General features: G+C 49.2%; 2 protein-coding genes across 5 annotated transcripts; one reads left to right on the top strand and one right to left on the bottom strand.

The window, feature by feature from the left end:
* Window positions 1-376: 376 nt before the first annotated feature.
* Window positions 377-6,009, top strand: ALKAL2 (ALK and LTK ligand 2). 2 transcript variants are annotated; one of them, XM_070428367.1, is made up of 5 exons: window positions 377-635; window positions 1,826-1,879; window positions 1,959-2,039; window positions 4,414-4,479; window positions 5,460-6,009. In XM_070428367.1, the coding sequence occupies exons 1-4, from the start codon at window positions 377-379 to the stop codon at window positions 4,476-4,478; spliced, it is 459 nt and encodes a 152-aa protein (XP_070284468.1). In that variant the 3' UTR covers window position 4,479; window positions 5,460-6,009. The 2 variants fall into 2 exon arrangements, with proteins under 2 accessions (XP_070284468.1, XP_070284466.1); XM_070428365.1 differs by having other exon boundaries at window positions 5,457-6,009.
* A 1,158-nt stretch (window positions 6,010-7,167) lies between these two features.
* On the bottom strand, window positions 7,168-19,294 carry ACP1 (acid phosphatase 1). 3 transcript variants are annotated; one of them, XM_070428598.1, is made up of 6 exons: window positions 19,188-19,294; window positions 15,981-16,054; window positions 15,619-15,732; window positions 9,484-9,545; window positions 8,131-8,236; window positions 7,168-7,997 (listed from the first exon to the last, which is right to left on the bottom strand). In XM_070428598.1, exons 1-6 carry the CDS (start codon window positions 19,228-19,230, stop codon window positions 7,920-7,922), a joined length of 477 nt encoding a protein of 158 aa, XP_070284699.1. In that variant the 5' UTR covers window positions 19,231-19,294; the 3' UTR covers window positions 7,168-7,919. The 3 variants fall into 3 exon arrangements, with proteins under 3 accessions (XP_070284699.1, XP_070284698.1, XP_070284700.1); XM_070428597.1 differs by lacking the exon at window positions 15,619-15,732 and adding an exon at window positions 15,780-15,893 and having other exon boundaries at window positions 19,188-19,293; XM_070428599.1 differs by lacking the exons at window positions 7,168-7,997; window positions 8,131-8,236 and having other exon boundaries at window positions 15,619-15,893.
* Between the last annotated feature and the right edge of the window lie 312 nt (window positions 19,295-19,606).

Below are 19,606 nucleotides of genomic sequence, written 5' to 3'. Positions count from 1 at the left end.
TTCCGCGGGGCCGGGGTCGGGGCCGGGGCGGGACGCCGCCGGGTGAAAGCGAGGCCGCGGGGCCGGGCGCGCGGAGGAGGCGCCGGTCTCCCATCCCGGTGGGTGGACCTCGGTCCAGGTCCCCGGGTGGCCTCCGCCTGGTGCCCTGCTGCCAGGCCCTTCTCCCCGCTGGGCCCAGACAGTGCGGGCGCCCCTGCGCGGGTCCGTGGGGTTTGGCGGGGGTCAGCGGGGTCCTCGGGGAGGGGGGTCCCCGGCGGCGGCCTCTCCTGGAGCCGCTCCGCCCCGCCAATCCCCCGACTTTCTCCCAGCTCCCCACAGCCCATCCCTCCAGCCGGCGAGCTCGGGCGCACGGACCTCCCGCCCGGCTGAGCGCACGATGCGCGGGCCCGGGCGCCCCTTCCTCCTGGGGCTGCTGCTCGTGCTGGGCGCGGCGGGGCCCGGCCGGGGCGGCCCCGAGCCCCGCGGGGAGGCGGACCGGCAGACGCTGCTGCGGCTGCTCCTGGAGATCATGCAGGAGCTGAAGAAGTTCCACGCGGGGGAGGCCAAGCGGCTGCAGCCCCCAGGCCCGCGGGACGCCGCTCCCGGCCGCAGGGAGGCCGCCGACTACGCGCTGGACCCAGAGGAGCAGCGCGCGGGTGAGTGCGAGCGGCCAGCGGAGCTCGTGTGGTTGGGAGTAGAAGGATCTCTGGGAAAACGCGTTTTAAAAAGGCAAATGCATGTCGATTGTTAAAATAAGAAGAAAATAGGGAGCCCGTGCATGGTGCCTCGCGGACAACGGTCCACAGCCCACTTCCCACGCGGGGTTGTCACCTGGGCCGTTAATTTCCGCGCAGACCTGGCTTTCCCGTTGGAAATGGACATATTTTCAGCTATTTTAACTGAGAGAAATGGCCCAGGCTCACCCCGCGCAGAGCCCACAGTAGGCCCGGGAGGTTTCCCAGGGAAGCAGGCGGCTTTTCACGCTCCCCTGACACAATTAGGTCAAACACGAAAAGGTCAGTGCTACAGAGACTGACTCAGGTTGGGAGCAAATGCAGACTGACATGGGGGGTGAGAGCCTCCTGCGTGGCGCGCGCTCCTGCTGAAAGAACGAGGGCCCGAGCGATTAGCCCGGACCAGCGCAGGACAGGCACAGGCGAGTGAAGGTGGCTGCCTGCCTGTGAAAGCAGCCACAGGCTGAAGCCGGGAAGAATGCGGTGGAACCATGGCCAGTTACCGAATGCCCACCAGCGCTGTGGGTCGGCGTGGAAGGGGGGTTCCCCAGGAATTCTTTTATCTCAGAAACTAGGCTCATGTCCTGCTTTAGCAGATAAACCGTGCATGCACCCAGCTTTCATAACAGGTGGTTTGAAGGCATTTCATCCGTCTTCTAAATATACACCATGAAAAAGCAAAATTCTATCGTCCCTTTTTGTTTGAAGGATGAGGCTTTCCTTCTAGAACTTGGAGAGGTTGTGGAGAATTGATTCCTAAGCTCTTCAAGAAAAACGTGCCTGAAAGTGACTTATTCACTGGAAGCTAACTCTCAAAACCAACCAGACACATGATTTTCTTCACTTTATACCGTGACGGTCACACCTCTGTCCTGTGGTAGAGACCAGGCAGGTGACACTGGAGCCCTGTGGGCCGTCAATACTGTTTAGAGAAACATGATGCCAGGTGTTCACTTGTATCATGTACAACAGGCAGGAGGCTCAGACCTGTTTCATTTGGTTAATTGACAGGCGATGCAGACGTACCGGTAAGTTCCTTCAGCATTCGTGTAAGATCATGAGAGATGCTTCTTTCAGGCAACACAATAACCAACTTCTTTTCCCTCCAACAGAAATCGTTCCTCGAGATCTAAGGATGAAGGACAAGTTTTTAAAGCATCTCACAGGTAGGTTTCCTCCTCACCCTTCCCGTGCCCTGTCCTGGTACCCAGGAGCCTCACGCCCCTCTCTCCTTCCCTGTCCCAGGTCCTCTCTACTTCAGCCCCAAGTGCAGCAAACACTTCCACAGGCTTTACCACAACACCAGAGACTGCACCGTCCCAGCATGTGAGTGACAGCTGAGCTGCTGGGGGCAGCAGGGGGTGGAAGTGGGGGCGGGGGGGGGGGGGGGCGTACCACGCCCTCCCAGACTGGCCTGCCTCCTAATACTGTTCCCTCAGCCAGGGTGACCCCCCACTGGAGGTCACTGCACTGGGCAGCAGTCAGGGCCAAACTTGAAACTGGTGACATTCGCTGTGGTTAACCAAGGCTTAGAGTGGGTGTCGCTCATTCTGCTCATGGATTTCCATCTACACAGCTGTGCCAATCAAACAAACGTTAGGAATAAGTCACTAAAGTGCCTACTGTGCACTGGGTGAGAAGAGGTGATGGGCCTACTTCCCTGGGCAGCGATACCCTCGTCACCCAGGAGTAAACTGCTGTTTCAAAACCCTGCTCTTCTGATGGCTTTGTCACTAACTCAGAAGCGCAGGCCTGCCCTTCCCGGTGCCACGCTGCCGTGCCGTGCTGGTATCTATCCAGGACAGCACGCATTTCACTTCCCCACAGCGGCTCCTGTGCTGTTCACAAAACAGTCACTATTAGGTAGAGTGATACCTACTAGAGCCCTAAAACCTTTTTCTTTTGAGGGAGTACACCTTTCATTGACAGCTGGGGGAAGCAGGGCGGGAGATCACAGACACCCCGTATCTTACCAGCTGCTTTCAGGGTAACCAGGGGGCAGAGGAGACCCGCCTGTCCTGCCCTAAAAAGATAAGCCACTTTACAGGAAGTGGGAGTTTTTCCAGCTCAGGCAGCAGTTACCCTGAATAACAACAGGTGTCATTTAAGGAGCTCCTTGTCCAGGCACATTCACAAAACCCCCAGGAAGGCCGAGAGCACCCCAGGCTCCTGCAGCTGACGGGGTGACCCCAAGGCAAACAGCACACCTCACACCCCTGCCATATGGGTCTGGTACACATCACCCCTGCATGTCCTTCCTGAGACAGTCACCTGCTGCCTGGGAATGATTAACCTGCTTCCTTTGTTGTCTAAGTGTGTACCTACGTTTATGTTAAATGCTGCCCTACAATAACAGGACCAAAGACCTAAGTTTGAAAGTGGCCTTTGGGTCATTATTTCTATCCTTCCAATTGCGGATGAGGAAAGAGGCCCCACACTTAGGCTGCTTGTGCAGACCACACACTCACTGCAGACGCTTCTCCGGGGGCTCCACGTGTGCCGTGTGCTGCCTCCTGGGCTCGAAACTCAGCCGCAGCCACCACGGCTCCTAGTCCCCCGTAGGCAGAGGCCGTCGTCAGTCAGACCCAACCACGCTCTCCCGGGTGTCGGAGGTGGGAGGCCACACACCTGTGCACTGCATAAGGGTCCCTACCTGGGTCCACTCTCAGCCCAAGGCCTGCAGCTGGACCACATCCACGCTGCTCTGGGCACTTGGGAGGTTGCGCTAAGGGGACCCAAGGCCTCTGTACTTGGTGTGTCCTGGTCCCAGAGGAGCTCCTGGAATGGGAGGGTGTCAGGTCCTACCCAGACCCGGGCAGTCTGTGCCTCAGTAAGGTCCGCGGTGGACACGCAGGTTGGAGGACCCGTGGACTGAGTGGAAACACATGCACAGGTGATGCTAGAACTGCCTGTAAAAACTGCTGCAGGTGGAGAGACCTCAGGAACTGAGGGCCCAGCCTCCGGAGACCATCCTGTCCTCTGAACCCAGATGCCTCTTCCTCTGGCTACTCAGGGCACCTTTGGGGTCTGAGTTACCTGCCGATGTGACGCACTGTCCTTGATTCATTCATTCGGGTTTTCGGTTAGGAGTAGACTCTTCCACTTCTAGTGGGAGGGACTCTGTGACTTGAGCAGCCAGCTCAGTCTTTATAAACCGAGGCAGCTTTGCAACCCCTGTGCAGGGTCCTGCGGCTGGCTGCGGGGGGAGGAGGGGCGGGGGGGAAGCACCTGAGGCAGGGATGACAGGGCAGTGGGAGGGACCAGGACTTCAATCTGCACCCGATTCGCTGACGGCTGCCCTCCGCCTGGGTCTTCATGCTCGATACCTGACATGACTCACTTTCTCTAGAATTTTATGCAGAAGGCTCTGTGCTATGAAGTTGAGGGGACTCAGCCTGCACAGGATAGAAACGTTAAGTAACAACAGCACGAGAAGTCATCTGCTAGGGAGCAAAACTAAAGTTCTTCCCATGAGCCCCAGCACAGCCTCCTGGTTACATCACCTCACCTCTGCCACCGGACGCCAAGTTATTACATCAACAGCTTAGGGCCCATGGCTGCAAGTGACGGGGTCCATTGCTCCCAGGGAACTCAGGAGACTTAAGGGAGTCAAATGGTCTCAGCAGTTGTGTGGTTGTTGTAAATGCCATTCACTGGAGCTACCTGGGGACTGACGGGTCCGGGGTTTCTCTCCACTCAGACTACAAGAGGTGTGCCCGGCTGCTGACCCGGCTGGCTGTGAGCCCCGTGTGCATGGACGGGTGAGGTAAGCTCCACACCATCAGCCGGCAGACCGGTGTCCCGCTGGGGACTGGAAACAATTCATGGGGCTTCAGTAACACTCATGTTTTTGCCAAGGTAGCCTTACTTTAAGTTGACATAACACTCAGAATATCAGTAAAAGGTGCCTGTACTGTCTACACCACGGGTCCTCAAACTACGGCCCGCGGGCCACATGCAAATACAAATATTGTATTTGTTCCCGTTTTGTTTTTTTACTTCAAAATAAGATATGTGCAGTGTGCATAGGAATTTGTTCATAGTTTTTTTTTAAAACTATAGTCCGGCCCTCCAACGGTCTGAGGGACAGTGAACTGGCCCCCTGTTTAAAAAGTTTGAGGACCCCTGGTCTACACAGTCCCAGGCCACCCATCAAGTACTCATGTGATGACATGGTTGGCGCACAGTATGTTTATGTGAAGCTATTTCAGCACACGAGTCAGTGCGCACAGTAGGGTGCACATCTGAAGTCACACTTGCTCACTCCTTCACTCAGCACTCACTCACACCAGGCACAGGACTAACACATCCGTGCTGCCTTTGTAGACCTGGGATACCTCCAAAGAAACACCACCTGGCCCAGTAACGCAGGTTTATCATCATTCCTAAAATGATGCCATGCCGACGGCTCAGGACCGTGTGGAGATGAAGTGCTGCTTCTTGGTAGCCTTGCAGACGTGCTCACACAGGTCCGGGCTGCTCGGTCTTGCCCAGGACGGCCCCCCGAGCTCTGAGGACCTGACAGTGGCAGCAGGACCAGACGTCCACCCGTGCTCACGGTGGTCCTCACGCCTTTACCTGGGCGGGTACGCAATCACCCGTAGCTGAGTTAGTTCCTACTTGGGGAACAGAGAACCATGTGTGCACAGATTCCTCATGTTTACAGACGTCATGTTACATGACTCAGCGCATGGGTCTTCTGGGGCCGGTAACTGGAGAGTGACAGCCCCATGTTTGTTTCAGCAGCGGGGGGACCACAAAGGAAACCACGAGAAGTGCCTTGGAGACCAACAGGGACACAGAACCTACTACCTTCACACACACGCCCCCTGAACAAGAGAGTTATTTTTGCAGACTCCCACGATTCCTTCAGTTTCGTATGTTGACACTGTTGGGCACCTGACAGTGAACCCGCCTGTCCTTGAGGAAGCGAGCGCTCGCTTGCCGGTCACACCCTGCAAGGATGGAAGGCACCTCACTCTCCTAATTGGGTGAAATCACAGAGTATTTCTTTAGATTTCAAATATAGATTTGAAACTATATTTTCATATAGCATATGGTATGATTTAATATTTTTGTTACTTTTACAATTAAACTCCCAGATATTATTTGGAACTGCATGAAAACAATTTTTTAAAAAGATGACTTCAGCCATGCTTTGGAGACAGTGAAGTGCAATCGTGCGCACAGCGAGGTCAATTCACCTGCCCTTTGTGTAATAAATGTAAGATAGGATCAGCCTATTGTGTAATATGTACATACTGTAAATAAAGCAAGTAATAAAGTGTTTGTTATAATAAAAATCTTAAAAGTGACTTTTTTTCTAACACGTCCATCGCTGGGAATGCACGGTGTACAAATCGATGAAGACAATACTGGCAGCATGCCAGAGACATGAAAGGCATAAACAAGCAACACGGGAAGGCTGTGCGTTTTTGTAACCAACAGTTATCACAGGTAGCAGTGAACGTTTCCACGCCTGCACCTGTAGTTCCCGTGTGACGAAGCACAGAGCATGCCCTACGGGAACCTTGACTTCCAAGCAGCTCCAGGTTTTTATAGGCACAAATATGACTGGATCCAATTTAAAAAGACAAGTGAACTCAGCGGAGTTTCTCTTCACGAACCCTGGTCTAGGGACAACCGTGCGGAGAGCCCTAGGGTTTGAGGACCGCACCTGAGACCGACATTAAACATGAAGGACGACAGGCATTCGTTCTGATCATAAAGGAACAGGAGAGGGAAAGCTCTGCTTCCTAAGCGACTCCTGGAAGATAGGGCGCTAAATTTTTGAAGTGCTCTTTTAATCTATATTCTCACTGGCTGGTTAATTACAGAACTTCTCCAGTCTTTACTTTTTAGTAGATCTTATCAAACTCTCAGCCTACCCTCTCAAGGGCCTGTGTGGCCTAGGAAGAGCTTTCATGGTGAGACTCTTGGGGATTCCTGTCTCTTGCCCTGGCCTCCCGTCTTCGCCTCCATGTCCCTGGTGCTCGGGTGGGACAGCCACCTGCTCATCCTCCAGGCACAAGGGGGTTCAGGACGAAGCACCCAGCCTGGGACCCTCATGGCGCTGCCGACAGGAGGTCCCCAAAACCCAGGAGAAGCAGGCAGCCTTCCTCTAACTCTTACTCCTCCAGGAAGTGACCCCCAGACTCTGGTTGGGGACTGCCCTGTGACGGAGACAGAGCTAGGAGTGGGGTGAAGACAAAGTGAACTGCCACCCATGGAACCGTGACACCCACTCGTAAGGGTCAGGCGAGGACACTCGGGTTCAGGGGCCTCGAACTTCTTCCATAAGCAGACATCACTGTCATTTTCCTCACTGTCCTTCCTAACACTGGAGATAATGTACATATAGCACCACAGACCATTTGAAAGGAAAAATCAAGGCACCCTTTCCAATTCTTCTTCACTTGTCAATAAAAAAGCAGGCACACAGCAGACTTACATCTTAGTCGTATTTTTATAATTTCCCCAGTTTATTTTGAAGTCTTCTCTAACATGTAGCCATATGAGTTTTAGATTAGTTATCTGAAAGGACATAGAAGTTACCTATAAATTAAGCACTGAAGAATACGTATCACCACATCAATATTTAAGCATTCCAACTTAAAATTTTCCAACTCTTACTAACCACAGATAAAGCAGCCAACAATGTGTCCTTCTTTCTGGATATAATTGTGGCTCAACTGGGACAAATAAGCTGACTCCCTTATGCTACAAGCTAGACAGAAACTAGGAAGGATTGTTATTCCATAAACCTTTCTCTTTCCTACAAGCACACGGTGTGAATGAGCACACTCATGGGGCTTATGAGCCCCGAGGGAGGGCCCCTACCGCCCGAGGAAGGGAGTGCCGGGGACAAGGCGCTCCTTCTCATGTCGTCCAGACTCGGGGAAGGAGGAGGCAGGTGACTGACGAGGCTCACATGCTGACGGAGGGATAGGTTGTTCTACGGTTTCGTCTGTAACTGGAGCCAAGTGGGAGGCCCCACTGGTGTAAGAACACTTCATGTGCTCCATAAACTGTCTGAGTCAAAGATATTTATTCTTTTGCCAAACACAACCACTGATTTCCATCTACAATTATTTTTAAGGTAAGAAACAGCAGGTGGATGCAAATACCAGCACTGGCCTTGAGCTACGGACGTGACCCTCGGCTGGGACGCGGGGCCGGGCACCAGCGGGCTCAGGGACGGACGCACTAGTGGGCCTTCTCCAGGAAGGCCCTGCAGCACCTCAGACACTGCTGGTACACGGTTTCAAAGTCGGACTCATTCCCCTAGGAGGAAAGAAAAAATAAATAAACCTGGGAAACAAAAATGCCCCGGGAACCTCAGGACGCCCTTCCACGTGGCTGGACACAGAGTGGGTGGCCCTCACACTGGCCCCGTGTGGGCGTGGCCCGTACTCACGTAATAGGGGTCTTCAATGATGAGCTGTTTCTGAGGATCGTAGCTCCCAAGTAGTTCAATCTTAGCTTTGCTGTTATTGACTTGATGACTTTTTCTAGTCAAGTCTCTGTAAAATCGAAGCGGTGACTTAAGTTTTCTGACCAGTGGCCTCAGGTTAAACAGGGACATGTGCCAGGGTTTTATGAAACACCCAGCAGTGGTGGCCTGATCTGAACAGGATGTCAGACACAGGACCGGCCGACCTCAGACAGCCGTTTGTCAGCTGCACAGCAGCACCATCTCCTGACCTTTTACACCAAACATGCACCCACAAGTCAGAGCACAGCCCTGGATTCCCCCGTAAAACACAATCCATCAGACCCGGCTCGGGGATTAAACAGAGACATCCGTGGATCTCGAAAGGCCATGGGAACTAAGCCCCAAGGGCTGTCAGCCTCTGAGGTGCTGGGTCCCCATCAGCCTCACTGCTCACTCCAGAGCCTCAGCTGCACCTGAGCTGGGACAGACAACTGACACCCTCTCCTCAGCCCTCATGCTGCTACAGGAGGAAAAGCTGGCTTTGCTGAGCTACGTGGCAACACACCTCACCTGAGCACGGTGCTGCCATGGGGGTGTTAGTGTCTTAACAGACCATTTCCCCAAAGGGACCTGGGCTCATGTGGGGCACAGGCAGCACTCTGCTTTCCCAGAGCTGAGGACCCACCCACCGAATCTGTGAACCTGGGCAACTACCTCCGGTGCCCTGTGCATGGAGTCCCGGGTAAGATGGGGCAACCATCCCCACCTACCAGGTGCGGCTTTGGCACCCAGAGCTGACAACACACTACATCAAGGTCAGACATTTTCACCAAATACCATAAGGCGTCAGGTTGTTGTTTTTTTAAATCAATTAAAGCAATCAACAATTTAAATAGAGTAAGATGTTTCCTGTCAGTCTCAGTTTTTGTGCGCGGGGGTGGGGGTGGGGGTGGGGGTGGGGTGGGGAAGTCAGATGAGAAACACAATAAAACACCATATTGTCCAGGAGTCATTGCAGCCACAGCAAAGCCACTCCCCGCGAGCATGACACCACACGCTGGGAGAACCTGCCCCGCACGCCAGCTGCGCTCCGAGTTACAGGTGTAACTCAACTGTCCCTCATCTGAGCGGTGTCTCTTTGTAAATATACCCATAAGACAGTTCTAAATTAATCTCTGAATTTCTTACTATGCTAAATAAATTAATTCTGTAAACTGTGGCCATCACTATCTAGTAAAAAATTTAAGATAATATAAAAGTCACTTGGACAGCAAACTACTTGGCCTGTCACTGGAATGAGGGTTGAACAGAAATATCCTTCAGAAAGGCGATTACCTCAGATTGCTCTCATCCATACACAGCATATAATCGAATGTGACAAAATCTTCTTTAGTAACCTGAAATTACATAAGAAAACAAAGGCATAGTATTTATATTTATACCAATCGAGTCTAGAGGATACAGAGCAGTAAAAAAAATGGCTATATTAGAACCTATTACTCAAAAATTAAATCTGGGGTACTTTAAAGTGAAAATAGAGTTAACCTATTTCCTAAAATTGTATTGCAAAAAAAATATCCTAGGTAACAAAAGGCTAATATGCAACCTGTCCCCTTGGGAGTCTGACCACCCACTATGATGTGCGCTGACCACCAGGGGGTGGCGAGGAACAATTGGCCCTGATCACCGGCCAGGCCTACGGACCCTGCCCATGCACCGGGCCTCTAGTTATATTATAAAGTTCCTGAATAAATATAAAATAGTATAATATGTAGACACAGAGTTTATACTTCATCTTCAATTTCTTAGTAACAATGCAGAATTCATTTAACATATCAAAATGTCATATACACAACTGAAAATGAAAACACAATGATTCAAAATCTATGGGACACAGCGAAAACAGTTGTAAGAGGGAAATTCAAAGCATTACTGGCCTACCTCAGGAAATAAAAAAAATATCAAATAAACAACCTAACCTCACACCTAAAGGAACTAGAAAAAGCAAACAAAGCCCAAAGTGAATAGAAAAAAGAAAATAATAAAGATCAAATTAGAAATAAAAGTAGAGACTAAAAAATAATAGAAATAAAACCAAGAGTTGGTTCTTTGAAAAGATAATCAAGATTGGCAAACCTTTATTCAGACTCACGCAAGATTAAAGGAGAGAGGACCCAAATAAATATAAATTTCACAAATAAATGAAAGGGGAGAAGTAACAACTTACACCAAAGAAATACAAAGAATTGTAGGAGAATATTACAAACAACTATATGCCAACAAATTGGACAATATGAAAGAAATGGATAAATTCCTAGAAATATACAATTTTCTAAGACTCAGTCAGGAAAAAACAGAAAATCTAAACAGATTACTAGTAACAAAATCAAAGTAGTAATCAAAAGCTCCCAATAAACAAAAGTCTGAGACCAAATGGCTTCAAATCACCTTTCTTCTCAAACTATTCCAAAAATTTCAAGAGCAGAGAAGGCTCTAAAAACTCATTTTACAAGGTCAGCCTTACCCTGATTCCAAAACCAGACAGAAACATTACAAAAAAAAGAAAAATACAAGCCAATATCCCCAATGAACACAGACAAAAAAATCCTCAACAAAATATTTGCAGCCGAAACCGGTTTGGCTCAGTGGATAGAGCATCGGCCTGCGGACTGAAAGGTCCCAGGTTCGATTCCGGTCAAGGGCATGTACCTGGGTTGCGGGCACATCCCCAGTAGGAGATGTGCAGGAGGCAGCTGATCGATGTTTCTCTCTCATCGATGTTTCTAACTCTCTATCTCTCTCCCTTCCTCTCTGTAAAAAAAAAAAAAAAAAAATCAATAAAATATAAAAAATATATATATATTTGCAAACCAAATTCAGCAATACATTAAAAAGATCATGCACCATGATCAAGTGGGATTTACTCCAGGGATGCAAGGTTGATGCAATATTCGCAAATGAATAAATGTGATACATCATAAACAAAATAAAAGATAATCATAGTCATATCAACAGATGCAGAAAAACCACTGACAAAATCTAGCACCCACTTATGATAAAAACACTCAGCAAAGTGGGAATAGAGGAAACATACCTCAACATAATAAAGGCCACATATGACAAACCCACAGCCATAATCAATTCAACAGGAAAAAAGTAAAAGCGTTTCCCTTAGGATCAGGGACAAGACAAGGATGTCCACTTTCACAACTCATACAACATAGTACTCGAAGTCCTAGCCATAGCGATCAGACAAGACATAGAAATAAAAGGCATCCAAATTGGAAAGGAGGAAGTAAAACTCTCATTATTGGCAGATGACATGATACTGAATATAGAGAGCCCTAAAGATTAACTGATAAATGAGTTCAGTAAAGTAGCAGCATACAAAATTAATATTTAGAAATTAGTTGCATTTTTACATATCAATATCAAACTACTCAAAAGACAAATTAAGAAAATTCCATTTACAACTTCATTTTATATATATATGTATATATGTGTGTGTGTGTGTGTGTGTGTGTGTGTGTATATATATATATATATATATATATATATATACACACATACATATATACACTAGAGGCCCGGTGCATGAAAATTCATGCACTGGAGGGGGGCCCTCAGCCTGGCCTGCCCCCTCTCACAGTCCAGGAGCCCTCAGGGGCGGGAGGCGACCCGGTGATCAGGGGAAGGAGACACCCCATCACACCTCTGCTGCTGCCACTGCCGGCAGCGCAAGCCTCAGCCGGCCCTGGTTACCTGAGCCTCGGGCGGCCCTGGGAGGCTGGGGGGCTGAGGGGACTGGGGGACTCTGGAGGCAGGCATGCAAGTGGGCCTGGCCTTGCCGTGCACCTACTGCCCCGGTGGGGCTGAGGGGAATGGGCGCTGCCATCTTTGAGGGTGAGCAGTCAATTAGCATATTCCTGCATTACTGGCTGTGGGCGCCGCCATCTCTGCGATGATGTGAGGGTCAATTAGCATATTCCCTCTTTATTGGATAGGATCTATCTAGGAATGAATTTAACCATGGAGGTAAAAGACCTGTACTTGGAAAATGAAAAGACATTGCTGAAGACAACAGAATAATACACCATGTTCATGAATTGGAAGAATTAACATTGTTAATATGTCTATATTACCCAAAGCAATCTAAAGATTCAACCCCTATCAAAATACCAATGGCATTTTAAACAGAACTAGAACAAATAATCCTAGAATTAATATGGAACACAAAAGACCCCGAATAGCCACAGCAATCTTGGGAAAGAACAAAGTTGGAGTATCATACTACCTGGTTTCAAACTATCCACAAGGCCATAGTAATGAAAACAGCATGGTACAGACATAGGTGAATGGGACGGAATTGAGAGCCCAGAAGTAAACCCATGCCTATAAGGTTAGTTAACAACTGACAAAGAAGACAGGAACATACAATGGGGTAAAGACAGACTAGTCAATAAGTGGTGCTGGGAAAAATGAGACAGACACATGCAAAACAATGAAAACAGACCACCTTCTTACAGCAGGTACAAGAACAAACTCAAAATGGACTGGACTAAATGTTTTAAACATAACACCACAAAATCCTAGAAAAAAACAGAGGCAGTGAACTCTCTGACATGGGTCTTAGCAGTATTTTTTGGCTATGTCTCCCAGGGAAAAGACAACAAAAGGCAAAGTAAACACATGGGACTACATCAAATTAAAAAGCTTTTGAACCACAAAGGAAACCATCAACAAAACAAAAAAGCAACTACTGAATGAGAAGGTATTTGTAAATGATATATCCAATGAGAGGTTAATATCCAAAATATAGAGCAAACTCATACAACTCAACATCAAAAAAACAAATAATCCCATAAAAAAAATCCCACATCTGGGTGTGTATCCAACCTGGACACACTGTGATTCTGGGTGTGTGTCCAAGAGAACCGCACACACAGGTGTTCCCTGGAACACACGCACAAAAACACCCACAGCGCAGAGCTTCACACTGGAAACCACCCATGTCCAGCAAGAGCCGGAGGTGAACAGTGCACAGCTGTCAGATGACAGGGCCCAGCGTGACCACAAGGCCTGCCACGGGGACACAGTGGGGAGTCAGGGCAGGAGCCACAGGAGTCAGAGAGACAGGACCCACTTTCCGCGGTGACTTCTGGAGGAGGGGGAGCAGCGAGGCTGGTCTTGCTGTAGAAACGTACTGACTCTGGGTGCTCATGTCAGAGAAGTTTACTGAAAAGAGGAAAGAATGTCCAGTAAAGTAAACATCTCCATAGCACTAACCGGATGCGAGCCTTCGCTTGCTCAGGAGCACTGCCTGCATCCATTACAAAGAAAAAAGCACCCTGCATGTATTCTCTTTATTAAACCCACGCTGAAGGTACTGGGGAAATGAACCTTTTAAGAAACAGAAAACAATAGTTCTCATACAAATCGTGACAATGACTAAAGAGAAAACCTATGAACATTAGCGAGACTCTAAAATTAAAGATCTGATGTGACACTGATTTGTAAAACATATTTACTACCACTAGTTTTTAAGCTAGCACTGAAGTTTTAAAAATTCGAGGAAAAAAATTTTTAAAACAAGAAAAGAAAAAGGCAAAAACAGAGTATGTGGGAATACTATTTCTCAAACTGGTAATTGCTAGTATTCTTAAAAAATAAAATTTCTAGCTTTGATTTTTTAAAAGCCAAAATACTTTATATATTTAAAATACTTTCTTTGTACCCACTTTTAGTATATAACAATGTATGAAGAACCATCATATCTCAGTGAAAAATAGAAAATATGAGAGTATGATTGCTCATAGTTCTGAAGAACTCCTCAAAATACGTCTACATTCTTTAAAAATACAAAAGAGAGACTGGCAAAGCGTGCAAAAGCCTGACCAGATTAGAATGGGCAAATGAGAAAAATTCACTCCTCTGTCCAATGAAAATTCCTTTTAAGAAAGGGTCAGGTCCTTAATACAGGTAATTTAAATAGTAAATTGTTAATACACTGAGTCAAATGACACAGCCAGAAACTGGAAGTTCACAGATCTGAGTAAATCTCTCTAAGCCAAAAATAATGTCTGACTAATTTCTGAGGCATCATTAATGAATTAAAAGTGTTTCTAAGACAATTCTGTTTTTGTGAATTTTCTAGCTCACACCTTGATGTTTCACACCCTGATGTTTTTATTAAAACAAAGTCATGATCAAATTCCAGCTCTACCATTTGAAGCTGGGTAACTTTAGATAAGTCATTTGTTTTTTCTCCAGAACTCAGTTTCTTGATCTGCAAAATGGGTTTACCAACTACTCCCTTCCCTAAAGGGCAATGAAGAGCATAAAAATTGAGATGATCAAATTAAAACTACAGTGCGGTGTGGCAAAGCAATTTGAAAAGCTTTCCAAGATTTAGTATAACAAGGATTAAAGTTCTGATTCAAGCACTAATACTAATTCATAGTTCTCGCATTGCCTTCCGTACTTATTGAAATGTAACATATTTGACGACTGATTTTCAAAGCATTCAGCTCCTCACCCTGAAGACCTCAAAGCCCTTCTCAGGACAAGGCCTCCTGTCCTCAGAAGCTAACCTGCAGTCCTGTTAGGCCTGCGGAGCCTGACGTTTCCTTCAGTTGGATACAAAAGGAAGGTACAAGATTTTAGCCAGATTTTTAAAAGATCCACTGAATCTCCATAAAATCATCACAGTTCCTGCTGAATAAGATATGAGACATTCTGAATGACCAAGGAACCAACCTCTCTAGGACCTTGCCCCTGTGGCTATGGAAGACTCCATGGGCCCCGCATCTCCACTCAAATACTGCTGTGAAACCTCGCTCCCCCTGTGGTACGGGAGCCTAGGACCCTGCAGTCCAGTAAGGTGTCCACCAACCCCAGGGGCGATTACATTCGTTAATTGTAAAATCCAACCCCTGGGTCACACGGGCATCACGTCAAGTGAGCAGCGGTCACCTGTCTCCCTGGAGGGCGCAGACACAGCGCACCATCCTCATCACCACAGGTTCTACTGGGCAGCGCTCAGAGCCTAAACCCAGACGATCCAGTGCTGGAGTGCAGGCTGTGTACCCACAACAATGTCAGCGCGGCCTGAGGCTTCTAAGGTGCCTCAGATGAAAATGCCCGTGTACAGACGGAAGGACTTTACCCCAGCAACAGCCCTGTGAGGTGAGCGAGTGTCACAGGGGCTCCCGGTCAGAAGGAGGGACTGCAGCTCCCGCCCAGGGTTCTCCTCTTGACAAATCAGTCACGAATTACATTTCATTAAGTAAATTCCAAGACCCCAAAAGTCTGTGGAACCAGAAGTGAAATGGAATGGGTGCACTGTCACAATTAAATCGACTGTGAATAAACACACCCAACGAGAGGTAAGTCTGGGTAAGCCTCTCACAGCCTCCGAAGCCACGGGTCTCTGTGTGATAGACATTAAAAGTTAAATGAGATCTCTTCTACCTGTCTTGCTTTGTGGGCTGTGTCGATGCCATGATTTCTTAGGCAGCTCACAGCTCTTGGATCTGGTGCCCGGCCCACGTTCCAGGCAGAAACAGCACTGCTGTCAATGACCCACTGTAACACAAAACACACGCGTGCACCTTCAGGTTCAGGTACGGTACCTGCCGGGCAACGTGATTCATGGGAACACCATGCTTCTTCATGCAATTCTGCCCTCGATAATCAGGAGGGTTTCCTACTTCGTACGTGGAGGTCGCTGCACTGTCTATCCTCCACTGCAGGAGAAAAAAAAATTTTTTTTCGCAATTTCCTGCCCTGAAGGCATTCAGGTCGGCCTCTCTAAAACAGTGAACGGCACTTACCTTATCTGAGATGTTTTGATCAGTTACAAGTTTTCTGAAAACTGCCTCAGCAATGGGTGATCGACAGATGTTACCTTAAAAAAACAGGAGAGGGTAGAAGTGAGGGTCAGGTTTGAGGGAGGACAGGTGCTGACTGCCAGCACAGGGTGGCTGGTGGGCCTCGTCACACCTGCCCAGGGCACCCCTTCCCAGGAGAGCATCTGCTTGGAGGCCGTTGCCCTGCCCGTGGAGGCAGGACCTGTGAGCACCAGCTGGCCAAGCCCAAGTTCAAGGGTCTGACACCCACGGTTCAAGCACTCAAAGTACCAATGACAAAGACATCAGAAAGACAACCATAACCAAAATCAGTTTTCCCGGTTGCTATCAATGACCCCGAAGTGGGTCATGAAATCAACTTAGTGGGTAGTAACCAACTAATGTTAAAATGAAATACAACAGTTAAAAAATAAAGCATTTTCAAATATATTGCACATAACAAGGGCTACTACTATTTCATAAAAGACACACCAATGTGCTTAGGCATGAGTAGTCAGCACAAACTTTCACTTCACCCTGTGTGTGAAGTCCTTGCTGGAGTGGCTGGACCCGGGAGTCGGCCTGAGTCACAGGCACGGCTTCTAGGGCACCAGGCGGGGACCCCCAGGGCCACCCTCACTCAGACCAGCTGCCCACAAGTTTGGGAGTCCCACAGGTTAAATAATCCTTTAGAAGGACTCACAGCATTCAGGAAAATGCTATACTTATAACTGCACTTTTATTTTAATAAAAAGTTAAAAGCAGAACCAGCGCAAGTTAAGGAGCATACAGCAGATCCTGGGAGGGTTCCCAGCAGAAAGCTTTCTGGCCTCAGGGACGCATCGCCCCGTCATGCCCCGTCATCAGCGTGAGCAAAGGATGCTCACCAGGCTAGACGCAGAGGGTGCGCTGGGTTCTCATTAAGTAGGCATGACTGCCGGATTATCAGCCCGTGGCTGGATCCAGCACCCCGGGGCTGAGTTATCTCCTTTGTCCCCCACGCAGGGCAGGGCAGCTCCCTGAGAACAAGACACTCCTCCCAGGAGCCAGGACAAAAGCCATCCCTTTTCTCAGGCCGGGCCTGAATTCCTCACTCACAGGGGAAAAAGATAAAAGACATAAAATCTTCTCTGAAATTATCTCTACCATGTGCCAAGCAATGTATTTACAGAGATGCAGAGTTAGCTACAATAAAACAGGAAAATCAACGCTGGTGATGGGAGCATAGAAGAAAATTCTAAAAAGAATAAACAACCTAAGAAGAAAATTGGTTATAGAAAACAAGGAAGGAAGATTAGAGTGGATTTTTAAAGGCCAAAGAGGACCTTAATGGGCACCATCTTGAAAGGGGACTTGAGTCAGGGCGACTGGATGAATGAGCATATTTTCCACATTTCCCCCAGATGGCTACTTTTACAGCAAGAAGATATCGGTATAAGTGTAGGTAAGGAAAAATATTTACACCCTGGCCGGTTTTGCTCAGTGGATAGAGCGTCAGCCTGCGGACTCAAGGGTCCCAGGTTCGATTCCGGTCAAGGGCATGTACCTTGGTTGTGGGCACATCCCCAGTGGGGGGTGTGCAGGAGGCAGCTGGTCGATGTTTCTCTCTCATCGATGTTTCTAACTCTCTATCCCTCTCCCTTTCTCTCTGTGAAAAATCAATTAAAAAGTATTTTAAAAAATTTACTAATGTAAAGATTAGAAGTTAAAATCCTACTACCTAAGAGATCAACAGAGAAGAGATGCTTGCTTATAACTCGCCCTCAATTTCAAAAGTCGACATCACTAAATTGACATGTCATTTAAAGAGAGAGCTTGTCAGGAAAACACAGCACTCCAGGTTCCACCTTCAGAAAAGTTGTGAAACTTAAAATGTCATCTTCAGATTCCTCTAGAAAAAAAAAGTTCAATCTATAAAGTCTCGTTTGTCTTTTCCAAATTAGAAGCATAATATGGACTTATTCAATACCTTCATTTCAAGGTTAGAGACTCAGAAAAAAATTAAATTCTCCAAGGGCAGACGTCCCACCCGGGGAGGCCCGTTGCAACACCCAGCACAGTGTGTGGCACACACATTCAGTTGTTGTCAGGAAAAGTCCCCTGACACCACGAATACGGTATCACCTGCAACCGTGCTGGCTGTTATCTTACAAAAACAGAAAAAACACTTAATAACCTTGCCAAAATAAGTTCGATTCAGTGAAAAGCATGTGACACTTTTTACTTTAGTCTGAAAAAGGTCCAAGTAAAGGCTCTGAAGGAAGGAGATCTGTACACATTACAACAGCCTCGCTGTCCCGTGCACAGGTCCCAGGTGCGATGGTCCCGCCTGCGGCCCCGCCCGCTGGTCTAATCTCAGCACAACAGCCGCGCACCATCCTCCTCAGGCCTGGAGACGGGGACCAAAAACCACCACCTTTGTGTACAGTCCACGGAGCTAAATACAATTCACACATTTTAAAATAGATTTTAAAAACCCTCAAAAGTAGAGGAACCTCTTGTGACATGAGAGAATGGTATGTAATTCAAACCCCAGTGTCTTTAAAGCCGCTGGACCCAGCCATGCTGGACCCTTTATGTGCGAGGCCTGCAGAGCACAAAACAGACAGCTCGCAGGCTCCTGGCCCCAAGCCCTCGATGCACACCGGGCAGTGACTCCTCCCTCCGCACCCAGAGGTGCTCGTTAGCATCCACGGGGGCGGCGAGAAACGTCACCCACCACCTCCCACGCGCAGGTGCAGAGGAGGGTGCAGAGGGCTGGAGAATTAGGTCTCCCCCGTTTGGCTTTTACAACAAAAACTCCAAACCCGTGCAGTGCATCTGCCTTCAGCTCAGATTCACCCACAGGCCTGGGCCGTGGACACCACCACCTAAGGCCGCGCTGTGCTGGTTCTGGGGCAACTGGAGCCCCCTCCCCCCGCCCCCGCAGCGTCAGGACTCCCCGGCGAGCGCTGACAGGGGTTCCGGCAGGCGCCACGGGAAGGGACAGGCTCGGAGACAGGACAGGCGAGGGGAGGCGAGGGGACCCGCCGTGCAGACGGAGCGGGCCGAGGCGCAGCGCTGTGCGGAGGGGAAGCGGGGCTCCCGGCCCACCCTCGGGACCCACGTCCTCGCCCAGCGCGCAGCCCCGAGCGCACGGGGCCCACCCAACCCCCAGGGAAGTGGGACCGGAGCTAGAACCGCACATCTCACCCAGACACACAAACAGCACCGACTTGGGTGCCTGCTCAGCCATCTTCGCGCGCAAACACGGAGGCGCCCACAGACCGCGTAGGAACTGTACGGGCGCAGCGCATGCGCACTCTGAGCGGACCGCCCCGCGCGCCTGCGCTGTCCGACTTTAGAGCCTCCAGGGGCGAGCCGGCGGGACTCGCGCCTGCGCAGTCGGCCGTAAACTACGCGGCGTGAGGCGGGGCCGAGAGGCCTCAAGGGAGGGACGGAGAGGGGGCGGTGCTATATTCCTGGGGGCGGGGCTTCGGTGCGGGGCGGGGGGCGGTGCTATAGCTTGGAGGGCGTGGTCTCGGGGAGGGGAGGAGGGGGCGGGGCTGAAACCTGGAGGGAGGGGCGGGACCGAGGGGGGCGGGGTCGTGAGTCACCTGGACGACGCGGGG

Source organism: Myotis yumanensis, unplaced genomic scaffold (assembly GCF_028538775.1).
Source record: "Myotis yumanensis isolate MYYU_CA2020_CCGP unplaced genomic scaffold, mMyoYum1.0.hap1 SCAF_11, whole genome shotgun sequence".
Taxonomy (NCBI): domain Eukaryota; kingdom Metazoa; phylum Chordata; class Mammalia; order Chiroptera; family Vespertilionidae; genus Myotis; species Myotis yumanensis.
This window is presented reverse-complemented; position numbering and strand designations above follow the sequence as displayed.

Bases quoted from the DNA above. Each gene is read 5' to 3' on its own strand.
- ALKAL2 (XM_070428367.1), top strand. From the start codon at position 377: ATGCGCGGGCCCGGGCGCCCCTTCCTCCTGGGGCTGCTGCTCGTGCTG. The intron at 1,880-1,958 runs GTAGGTTTCCTC...TCCCTGTCCCAG, and splicing joins GTTTTTAAAGCATCTCACAG to GTCCTCTCTACTTCAGCCCC. The intron at 2,040-4,413 runs GTGAGTGACAGC...CTCTCCACTCAG, and splicing joins AGACTGCACCGTCCCAGCAT to ACTACAAGAGGTGTGCCCGG.
- ACP1 (XM_070428598.1), bottom strand. From the start codon at position 19,230: ATGGCTGAGCAGGCACCCAAGTCGGTGCTGTTTGTGTGTCTGG. The intron at 15,733-15,980 runs GTAAGTGCCGTT...TTTGTGTTACAG, and splicing joins ATCAAAACATCTCAGATAAG to TGGGTCATTGACAGCAGTGC. The intron at 8,237-9,483 runs GTAATCGCCTTT...TCGATTTTACAG, and splicing joins ATGGATGAGAGCAATCTGAG to AGACTTGACTAGAAAAAGTC.